Below are 12198 nucleotides of genomic sequence, written 5' to 3'. Positions count from 1 at the left end.
TGTGAAATTATACTATCAACCCAACTGAAGAAAAAAAAATTATAGATTTAAAAAAATAGCGAAATTAGTACTCACATCCGGTATAACCGGAAGTACAAAAAGAATGATTTCATGTCGTAATAATCCGTTTTAGCGACCTAACTATGCATTCCAAATGGTTTTCTTATATCACCAATAATAAAGAAAAATATGGGTGTGAGCCACTTTTGAGGGACACCCGGTATATAATAGAAATAGTTTACAAAATTTAGTGCTAAATAAGCAATGGCAGTTTATGATTAGATTTGTATTTAAAGTTGTTTCAACTTTACCAGTTTGCGTTTAAAATTAACAGAAGTGCAAAACTTGCAACTTTTGATAATAAAAGATTGAATTTAAATGAATCAAAATGAATTAAAAATTTTCAAAAAATTCAAATTTATCAAAATATTCACTTTTTTCGTAATTATCAGAAAATTTTAGTTTAATTTGATGTATTACACCCTATATCTATCATAAAATTCACTTTTAAAAGCATAGATGTCACAATTTATTAGTGTTTTGTTTTCGGCCATCTTGATTTTATAAAAATAAAGATATCTCGAATGTTATAACACCTAGATATGTCGAGTTTGGGCTCATTTTACATGTTTTTTAATTATCTACCTACATTCGGATGAGTGTTAACTCTAGTTTTAGTTCTTATTCTGCGCTAGATTATTTTTTTTTGTGTTTTGATCTTTTGGCTATAACGGACATTATTCCCAGTATTAATCCGTATCAATTTAGATTAAATTTGCTTCAAAACGATTCTTATTTCCGGATAATATCTCAATTCGTTCTTAAGATATGATCTTATTTCTATTACATAAACACATAATTGAAATAGTAATAACAACCAGTTAACTATCCCTCTAAAACATAAAAAAACATGGTTTTAACTCTAATATAAAACCACAAAATGAGATTGCAACACACAAACAACTTCTTCAATACCATAATTGAATGTGACGTTAGTTATAAAGTTAAAGCAATATAAAAGTAAATGAAGTTTTTAAGGGAGTATGTTTTCTTTTTATTTCGTTTAACCACAACTAATAGGTAAACGCGTTTAAAGTACAAGATCTAAATATACATTTCTAACTGGCCATTACGAACCCGTATAACAATATCTCCGACGAAGAAATGTCTTGAGGCGTTCAAATAAGTGAAGCACATACAAGAAAGACTTAGCTGGGTCTTTGGTGGGCGTAGATAAGTCATTAGTTAGAAAACGCTGGTGGTATCTTTCCTTGTAAGACACACACATATACGTACAAGTCTACTTTATCGAGGACTTGCATTCAGTCATTAGTAGAGAGACTTGGCGTTGTTTCTCTGTCAGACCTTAAAAGGTAACTTTGAGCGAAGCAATACAATTTTATTCAAGCTGATGGTAAAATTAATCAAACCATGTTAGTTTAATTTTAAAGATAAATTGTTTGATGATTCGTTATTAAAATATTTCTTAATTATAAATTCATGATGAAAGAAAAGTTTTAACCGCTCGACTCCAATACTTCTCAGAGGCGTTGGTTCTCTTTGAAGTAAACTTTAAACATGTCTCTTATGTTCTTGCAAAAGATTTTGTAGGTATCGTAAGTATTTTGGCGAGGAATGTCAAAGGGGGAGATGAAGCTCTCTTGAAACTTACCGGAGGATCTCGGTTAACGGGTGGGGTAGCTTTTCCTTTTGCCAAGCCAAGGGCTGAATTGTACTGAGCCCAAATGCCCGCCATATCTTCAGGTACAGGAGTAACTTCGGGTGTGTCACTACCGTTACGGTTACCTAAGACAAAGGAAATTCATTTTAAATCAAACAGAACAACATCTAATTTTCTTAAACACAAAACAGCAAACAAAAATAAAAAGAATCCTAATTACTTTAACTTTTTTTTAATTAAGATTAATTCTTAATTGTTTTATTAATAAAATAAATAAGATTCTTTTCATTTTAACATAGAAATAAGGACATAAAACTCAAAATGTTATTTTAGGTGTGTGTCATTGGTTTACCTTGAGCCTGATTATGGTAGTTCCACGCCAAGAGCATCAACTTGAGTTTGTCGGTGTCTTTCATTGTTCCGGTTCCTGCACAATTAATGATAATTTCCGATTAGCAGGGTTGGTACGAGATAAATATAAATAGAGAAAGATCAATTTCATTTCATCAAAACATTGTACAAATCAAACATTGTAGATAATAGAACGGGTTTTCAAGCGTAATTGAAAAAAGTTCTAATTAATAAAACAAAATTGAAGTTATATTAAAATAGAAACTCTTATTTACGTCTGTCAAAGATCTGTAACAATTTTGATTGAAAAAGAATCACTGCATCTTGAAAACATCACTTCATATGCTAAGAAGTGGAATCTTATTAATAAAAACTTCTATGTAAATCTATATCGAGTGGTGCACATATTTTCAATGATGGCTTATCAAGCATTATGAGAATCATGGATAAGTTACTCATGGAGTACGAGAAATTAATTCATTAATCATAAAAGTGCTTAAGTTTTTAATCTCCTCTAGTGAGACTAACTCTATTTGTGCAATTTCCAGCTATTTACTACTTGCCTCTCAGAGTCTAACCACATTCAGAAACGTTTTAATGCAGCTGAACGGTTATTTCCTCGATATCTTACTCATTTGTCACGTTTCCTAGGTGACACAAAACTTTGGCTCCAAGATTGTTTTATCATAATATAACACAGATGTAACGAGATAATGCACCCAAATAGTTAAGGAGATGTTGCAATCCCAAATGCTCCACACTGGAGTTTATGGTCGTACTTGAGCCAAACTGCACTGGGAGTATGTTAACAAGAAGCTAAGGCTAATAGGATGCGTGTTATCTCGCCCATCAACCTCTATACATTTCTGCATTAGTTTCCTTTATACATGAAGCAGATGATAGGATAGTTGTGATCCTACCTAGTATTGAATATAAATGATATAATATTGAACTGTCTTATCCGCAAGCGACCTCAGCTTTATAACAAAGCATCGTAGCTTTCCTGTCCTGGTTAAGCTTAGGACACTAGTCGTCGAGCTTCTGCAATTAATATTGTATCAATCCGAAGCTAATCATCATATTGTTGTGCTTCGGCTTCGGTTGTAATTGAAGTGAAAAGTGCATAATATTATATCAACCTACAACTAGTCATCATATTGTTCATGCCATCATATTTGCAGGTTATGTTTCCGAACATAACGCAACCACTGCTCAACATTATCATGTGCTTGCTTGAATTTCTTCACTATGACGTTCAGATCATTGGGCTGATCACATTGCATCGACACTAATGGGACAAATAGTAGTGAGAAAAAGTCTATTTTGAGTTCTGTTTCAACCTACACCTTTACAAAATTTGCATAAAAGATAAATTACTAAGTTGTAAAGTAGCGATAAATTAATACCTTGCCAGAAAGGTTTTGTAGTGATTGTAGTAAAAATTTGGAAATCAAACCTCTGCATTCTTATGCAAAAAGAAGACTAAAAGTTATAAATTTCACCTTAAGTGGCAGCGAAACATTACATTAAGTATATGCGAAGAGAAAACTAATGAAGTCAATTCATAAACAACACATTTCTGAATATGGTATGTTGGATGATTTTGAGCTGTTGATAATGAGTATAGTTAACGAAATCTTGGACTTGATGGATACTTTAGAATTTTTAAGCGCTTCTTTTTTGAACTGTAATTTTAATTGATCAGGATTTTTTGAAATCCCAAGTATGCCATTTCTTAGTGACAAAACACTTGAGTTGAGTGTATTCTGATAGATACATTCGATTTTTCTCCTTACATTAACAAATGATGTGTATAACATTCTTTAACAAAAAATTCAAGTGTAACCACACTGAGATAAAGTTGGGCATTTACATCCAAAAGCGAAATGTTGATAATGAAATAAACTAAAAGTAGGTAAAGAAGAATTCCTCTGCCTTGTGTAAACTTTTTAATGAGTAGAGGTTTTCAAGATCTCGGAAAGACAGGATTTTTGCACTGTTTACAAATTTCGGAGTGAACAGACTTTCTGACCAATTTCATTTGAACTGCAACGCATTCGTCACTGACTTCAAAAGAGCAAATATAGGATAAATTATGTATCATTTTTCATCTTTTTGGGAAACAGGTTTTCCTTGAATTTTTGCAAAACAGAATTATTGATCAATTTAATTTCTATTGTGTCATTCCTCTTCACATCTAAAGTTGCAAATATGGAGAAAAGTATATTTGCTTTTTTTTCTATTTCTTTGAAAAAAGAGGTTTCTCAGAAATTCTTGCAAAACTCGTCATAAGCAATTTTTAATCTGATATTTCTCGTCATATCTAATAGTACAAATATGGAAAAACAAATTTTTGGAAAAGTCGTTAGTAGTCGAAAGTTAGTTTTCCTTGATTTTTTGCAAAATGAGGGGTGAGCCAGAATTTTGGATCAATCTAATTTGAATTGCATCGTATTCTTCATCATCTTTACAAGTACCACCATGAAAGAAAATGCTTCAGGCGTTTCTTATTTCTGTAACCTCCATTTTCCTTCAATTTTTGCAAAAACCGAAGTGAAATTGCAGAAATTCTAACAAAAATCGGCATGAGCGATTTTTAATCTGATATTTCTCATCATATCTAATAGTACAAATATGGAAAAACAAATTTTTGCAAAAGTCGGGGTGAGCCAGAATTTTGGATCAATCTAATTTGAATTGCATCGTATTCTTCGTCATCTCTACAAGTAACAATATGGGAAAAAAAACTTTTGCTCTGTCCTAATTTAACGTAAAAAGGCAGTTTTTCCTGAATTTTTGCAAAATGCGGGGTTAGCAGAATTTTTGATTAATTTAATTTGAACTGAATCGTAGTCTTTGTCATCTCTACAAGTACCAACATGAATGAAATGCTTTTCCCCCTTTTAAAGTCAGTTTTCCTTGAATTCTTGCAAAAATCGGCATGAACAATCATTCATCTGATATTTCCCATCATATCTAATAGTACAAATATGGAAAAACAATTTTTACAAAAGTCGAGGCGACAGAATTGCTCAATCTAGTTTTACCTGCGTCGTATTCCTTGTCATCTCTACAAGTAACAATATGGAAATTCTTCCTTGAATTTTTACAAAATGCGGGATGAGCAAACATTTTGATCAATCTATTTGAACTGCATTATATTCTTCGTCATAATACAAGTACAAAAATTGAAAAATTTTCTTATTTTTTCTTATCCTTTCTTATTTTCAGTTTTCCTGGAATTTTTGCAAACCTCGGAGTGAAATTGCAAATATGAAAAAAGTTATATTTGTGGTTTTCCATTTCTTTGAAAAAAGAGGTTCATCAAAAATTCTTGCAAAAATCGGCATGAGCAATTTTTAATCCGATATTTTTCATCATATCTAATAGTATAAATATGGGAATAAAAATTTTTGCAAAAGTCGGGGTGAGCAAAATTTTTGATCAATCTAATTAGAACTGCATCGTATTCTTCGTCATCTCTGCAAGTACCAACATGAAAGAACATGCTTTAGCTTTCTTATTTCTATAAAGTCAGTTTTCCTTGGGTTTTTCCAAAAATCGGGATGAACAGAATTTTTGATCAATCTAATTTGAACTGTATCGAATTTCTCGTCATCTTTAAAAGTATAAATATGGAAAAAAAACTTTTGACCTTCCTTATTTCTGTAGAAAGTCAGTTTTCCTTGAATTCTTGCAAAAATCGGGGTGAAATTGCAAATACGAAAAAATATATTTATCTTATTCCATTTCTTTCGAAAGCAGGTTTCTCTGAAATTCTTGCAAAAAACGAGATGAGCAGAATTTGTGATCAATTTAATTTGAACTAGAAATAAATTCGAAAACTGGTTCTGTCGGTCATCTATTAAAGTACAGTTTGATGTTTTGTTGAAGCCAACTTCTTCAGAAACAAGTTCAAAATTGAAAAATCGCTGGCAAATCGACTCTAGTAACCAATTGTTAACTAATTAATGAACTAATCACTATTCACTAATTGCGAACAGTTTCTGTTGTAGATGGTGGTGTGATAAAGCTTTACATATTTATTTTGTGTTTTACTCGATGTACGATTTATATATTATTGATTATCTTTTTCTTCCACATGACTAACTGTAACATTTAATGTTAGCTGTTTAAATGACTTAAGAAATCGTCTCAAGAAAAGCATCTTTTTGCCGTGTTGTGGATCCAGAAAAATATTGCCAATTAATTTCAAAAATGTGTTAAACCCTTAACGTGTTAGTATGTGTTTCCTTTAAAGTGCAATAATACTTTGGCAACGTATTTTGCAAACAGAATTAATTGCGCTTACAATAGGTCGTAGTGGAATAACTGGATTGCAGATTTTTGGCAAATCATATCCTTGCTTGTATAACCATTTTTTTTGTTCCTAAAGTGAATTATCCTTCAACTTAATTAGGTCCTTACTATTTAATCCGTGTGATCATTTTTAATTTTCTTGTGGCTGTCTGAATCTAATACAACATTAATCTTGTCCTCGCATTCCTATCTGTCCATCATCACGGTGGCTACCTTTGACTTTATCTGCAAGTAGGACAACTATGTCAATCCTCTTTCTTGTTCTACATAAAGCTCTTTTTGCATCAACTCAAGATGGACTTTGGTGGGATGGATGTCTTAAAGTTTTGTCGCCAGAATCTTGCAAAACTGTCTAAATGGTGTCCGAAACGACAAACAGTGTTTTAATAGAAAGATTCAGTGTAACAAATCTCCTCGATTAAAATTTGATTAAAATTTTTGATTTAATTCCACCGGTTTATTTTTTTGTTACAATTATTAGTTTTAACTAATATCTAGCAACTAACGATAGTTTGTGATAAAAAAAAATCGATTTTAATATCTTTCAAGATAAAAAAAAATATATGGATAACAAAAACATGGATTTCGCATTTTCCGTTTATTTCAAAACTTTTTTTTTTCAGTGCCGTCCTGTTTTTTTTGTTATTTTTTTTTTCAGCAGTTGCACCGAAAATAAATACTCCGCAGGCAAAATAAAAAAAAAAAAAAATGGAACGCACAAAAAAAAAATCGTGGGCGCTCAATCCCGCCGAATTGAGAGATGCTGAATGAATATTGAAACGAAAAAATCGTATTTTATAAATATTTTATTTTTGGAACGTTTCTTTTTTTTTGTTACCGTTGGCCCCGAAAATTTGAAATTCGTTGCAAATCCCAATCCAGCAGAGCGTCAAAACAAAAGTACCGACAGAAAAAAAAAAATAAATCAACCAACCCTGCTGACACGCGATATCTATCGTATGTGTTGTAGCGTTTTTTTCGATTTCGTTATAATTCAAATTTTTATTTTGCAATATCATAAATTTGCAATAGTTTTAATAATTAAGAATTTTGGGTTAATTATTAAACCTTCAATATTTATCAAAATTTATTAATATAAATATATATATTTATTAATATATACAGGTGTCCCGAAAAGAAGTACAGAAAATGGCATCACGAGATTCTTTGGTTCTTTGGCTTAAAAAAGTATAGGGAAAAAGTGTTTTGTTTAGCCATATCGTTAGTAGTAACCAGTAACCAGTAGTAACCATAGTTCTTCATTAGAAAAAGACATTCTTATTAGGTGTCAAACTAACGTCAAGAGATTTTGATTAATTTTCATGACGTTTTGAATGCAATTATATCAGCACCTACTAGGATACCTACCGCAGTAATGGAAAATTTGTGTTTCAGATCAGAAAGAGAAAACATTTTTTCAAGAGTTCAAATCAATAAAAAGTTCTGCTAATTGGTAAGCGGTGATGGTGAAGAACTTACCACTTGCCCATTGCGGATAAACATGAATGTTACATCAAAACATGCCTCCTACTGATAAAGAAATACACCGTGAATCTCATTAAAGACTGTTGAGATATTCTCCAAACATTTTTTTCAAAAACTTTGACCATTAATAACTGCCAAACGAGACACTTTTTCAATATACTTTTTGGACTCAATCTTAATCTTTTAACCCAAAGAATCCATTGGTGGTACTATTTTCTGTACCCCTTTTCGGGACACCTGTATACAAATATACCAGGAATTTCATATAACTCGCAATATACGAATGCAGTAACCATAGTGACTATGGACTTGCACTGTCCCACATAAAATCCAACATTAATAATAGTACAGGGTGTCCAAATTTCGATGGGTTTGCATTGTATCTCAGTTATTATGAAAGATAGAAAGTTGCGGCTTTCGCGAACCTGAGCTACTATTTTGTGAAACTTACAATGGCGCAAATCAAAATTTCATAGCCCTGTTCGTTTTTGATATACAGTATTTGAAATTTACGATTTTTAGACACCTCCTGTATCTCGGCTATCCGGAAACTTAGTAAAAAAGTAAAAACTGGTTCTAAGAGATTTTTTCACGTGGAATCCAATGGTGCACGTAGAATTTTTCTAGTCATCACGGTTTTTGAGTTATAAACACAACTCAAACACTGAATACTCAACTTCTAAAATACTTAACTCTTTATAACTCTAAAACCGTGATGACTAGAAAAATTCTACGTGAAAAAATCTATTAGAACCCGTTTTTAGGTTTCCGGATAGCCGAGATAAAACAAATTTTGAAACACTCCCTGTATATCAAAAACGAAGAGGGCTATGAAAATTTGGTTTGCGCTATTGTAAGTTTCACAAAAAAGTAGCTAAGGTTCGCGAAAGCCGCAACATTCTATCTTTCATAATAACTGAGATACCCTACAAACACATCGAAATTTGGACACCCTGTACAGACATAGGGTAGTTTTGCAAAGGAAAAGTTTTGCTTGGAAAAAGGTAACGTCCTTATGATAACCCTGAGTTTACGACTGTTTTAAGAGACGCACGGCTAAACCCGAATGTTTCTAGTTTTAGGTCTAGTGTTAGTTCTACTTTTCGTTCAATAAAAATCTGACGCTAAATAACAATTAAAACTAGAACTAACACAAGACCTAGAACTAGAATCATTTGGGTTTAGCCGTCTTGAGTGACGTGCGGCTAAATTGGATTGTTTCTAGTTCCAGTAATGGTGCTAGTGCAAAACTAGAGCTAACACTAGACCTAGAACTAGAAACATTCGGGTTTAGCCGCAAGTCTCTCAAGACGGCTAAACCCGAATGATTCTAGTTCTAGGTCTTGTGTTAGTTCTAGTGATAGTGTAAAACTGGAGCTAACACTAGACCGAGAACTAGAAACATTCGGATTTAGCCGCACGTCTCTCAAGACGGCTAAACCCGAATGATTCTAGTTCTAGGTCTTGTGTTAGTTCTAGTGATAGTGTAAAACTGGAGCTAACACTAGACCGAGAACTAGAAACATTCGGATTTAGCCGCACGTCTCTCAAGACGGCTAAACCCGAATGATTCTAGTACTAGATCTTGTGTTAGTTCTAGTGATAGTGTAAAACTAGAACTAACACTGGACCGAGAACTAGAAACATTCGGATTTAGCCGCACGTCACTCAAGACGGCTAAACCCGAATGATTCTAGTTCTAGTTCTTGTGTTAGTTCTAGTGATAGTGTAAAACTAGAACTAACACTGGACCGAGAACTAGAAACATTCGGATTTAGCCGTACGTCTCTCAAGACGGCTAAACCCGAATGATTCTAGTTCTAGGTCTTGTGTTAGTTCTAGTGATAGTGTAAAACTGGAGCTAACACTAGACCGAGAACTAGAAACATTCGGATTTAGCCGCACGTCTCTCAAGACGGCTAAACCCGAATGATTCTAGTTCTAGGTCTTGTGTTAGTTCTAGTTTTGCACTAGCACTATCACTAGAACTAACACAAGACCTAGAACTAGAATCATTCGGGTTTAGTCGTTCGTCTCTCAAGATCGCTAAACCCGAATGATTCTAGTTCTAGGTCTTGTGTTAGTTCTAGTGATAGTGCTAGTGTAAAAGTTAGACGCGTCTGTAGACGCACGGCTAAACCCAATTCTTTCTAGTTCTAGGTCTAATGTTAGTTCTAGTTTTAGTGCAATAAAAATATGCAACATTGATATCTTATGCTAACTAGCGCTAGCTACCACTGTCACTAGAACTAACATTAGACCTAGAACTAGAAACATTCAGGTTTAGTCATCTTAAGAGACGCACGGCTAAACGGAATGTTTCTAGTTCTAGATCTAGTGTTAGTTCTAATGCTAGTGTTAGTCTAGTTTCAATTTCTTGTCAAATTATATTGACAAGTTGCATTTTATGTGGGATAAAGCAAGTAGGTTTCTATGGAAATGTATTTTTATATATATTATTATATATTATTAATATATATTTTTATATTATTTTTTTTATATCTTAAGTGAAATTCACTCTATATTAAAACTTATAACGAATTAATTTAGTCAATTAAAAATTGTGATTTTGATAATCATTGAGAAGTTTTATTTAAACATTTATTTTAAAATATTAACTTCTTAAAATGAAATAAACTCAGTATTGCGTTTAACTAAAGAAATTTCGCACTTATTAGGTTTATGCGAGAAACTTTTTCCATTAAACTTTGCAGTAATCTTCACGTCTAGGTCATAAATTAACTAATTTAAAAAATAATACTGATTTTATTCATTTTATTGCTGTGAGTTAAAAATCCAAATAAATTAATTACCTGAGTATTGATCTTCTTCAGTGTTTTCTGATGATTCTGGTGTAGATAAATTTTCCTGTAATAGAAAAGAGATAATGTTACAACAAAAATTGTACAGATTTATCTTGTTTAATACAAATTTAATTAAATGATGAGTTCGATGCAGATATTTAATTAATAATTTGACGTACAAATATTATTAAAATTTAATGAATTATTTTGCGATTTTGATATTGTAATTTTTTTAATTATAACGTAATAATAATAATAAATTGTGATCATAAATTTAATGAGGTAATTAATTGAATGATTTAATCAAGAGAAAATACGTTACTTAAACCAAAATCTAAATGCGAATCTCGCGTAACAAAACCTGCCCGTTATTAACGGGAACGAACTGTGTCCGAAGGCACAGAAAATCGCCTCGAATTTTAAAAATCGGTGCGCGGTGAATATCCTCGGGGAATTCCCCCGAAACTCCCCGAACCCTATTAGCCGAACGACGACGGAACCTCCACCGCCACCGATATTAGATTTTTATATTAGACGCCGGTACCGGCTGAAAATTGAGCACATCTGCCCCCGGGTATTTAATAAATACAATAGAAGCCGCCCGGGAATTTTAATCTTAATACGCTCTCTCTCCGCTTTTATGCACATGTTGGGCTCCTAGAAGGGACGAACTCGAACGCGGGGGGGAGAAAAGGAACCGAACGTGGGGGGAATGGACCTCAACACTACCGCGAGGTCCGATGGGTATTGCGGTCTGCTGCGCTCCATCCAATGTTTTCTGCCCACCACACGTACCCGCAGGGATATATTCATCCTTTATGGTGGTTCAGCGGATACCAAACAGTTATTAGCACTCTCCTTTATTAATTAATTCTCGGGGAAACCGGCGCCGCCTCTTCGCCCACCGTTGAGGGGAAAAACTCCCTCATCACGACGATAATTTAAGAATAGAGTTTTCAGTATATACCTACACTTCTTTCGCCACGGCTTATTCTAGCCCCAACCCAACTTGGGAAATTGCCGCGTGTTGCTAGTTATTAAAATTGTAAACAATAATTTTGCTTGATACAGCGCGATTTTGTTCGAATCCGACTCGACCGTAAACATTGGTTGTTATTAAAAGTGATATTTTACAAACAAGTCGTTAACACTCCTTTGTTGTTTGTTATTTCTGTGGTTATTGATGATTCTATCATATTCGATACAATTAAACTTGCTGATTAAAACTTTTTGAGTTTAATAAAATTTTGTTAAACAAATAAACTCCATATTTGATAGCATTAAAAATGACAATGAATTGGTGCTAGTCACAGTGGTAGGTAGCACTAGTTAGCATAAGTTATGTTGCATGTTTTTATTGCACTAAAACTAGAACTAACGCTAGACCTAGAACTAGAAAGAATCGGGTTTAGCCGTGCCTCTAAAGACGCATGGCCATACCCGAATATTTCTAGTGTATAGATATAAATAGGTCTAGTGTTAGTTCTAGTTTTACACTAGCACTATCACTGGATCTAACAAAAGACCTAGAACTAGAATCATTCGGGTTTAGCCACA

The 12198-nt window shown here is 33.1% G+C and overlaps 1 protein-coding gene across 4 annotated transcripts in view; it reads right to left on the bottom strand.

Moving 5' to 3' along the window:
• LOC111413795 (nucleolar protein 4) overlaps nucleotides 1–12198 on the bottom strand; it is a 266342-nt gene that overhangs the window by 22261 nt on the left and 231883 nt on the right. For 3 of the 4 annotated variants that reach the window (XM_023044906.2, XM_023044914.2, XM_071197863.1), the window contains exons 4-6: nucleotides 10651–10705; nucleotides 2034–2108; nucleotides 1673–1806 (exon numbers count right to left, since the gene is read on the bottom strand). In XM_023044906.2, coding sequence (XP_022900674.1) covers nucleotides 1673–1806; nucleotides 2034–2108; nucleotides 10651–10705 — 264 coding nt within the window. The remainder of the gene's footprint in view (nucleotides 1–1672; nucleotides 1807–2033; nucleotides 2109–10650; nucleotides 10706–12198) is intronic. The other variant, XM_023044921.2, reaches the window with a different exon arrangement.

Source organism: Onthophagus taurus, chromosome 7 (assembly GCF_036711975.1).
Source record: "Onthophagus taurus isolate NC chromosome 7, IU_Otau_3.0, whole genome shotgun sequence".
Taxonomy (NCBI): Eukaryota; Metazoa; Arthropoda; class Insecta; order Coleoptera; family Scarabaeidae; genus Onthophagus; species Onthophagus taurus.
The sequence above is the reverse complement of the archived record's forward strand: the minus strand, read 5'-3'. Positions and strand labels throughout refer to the sequence as shown.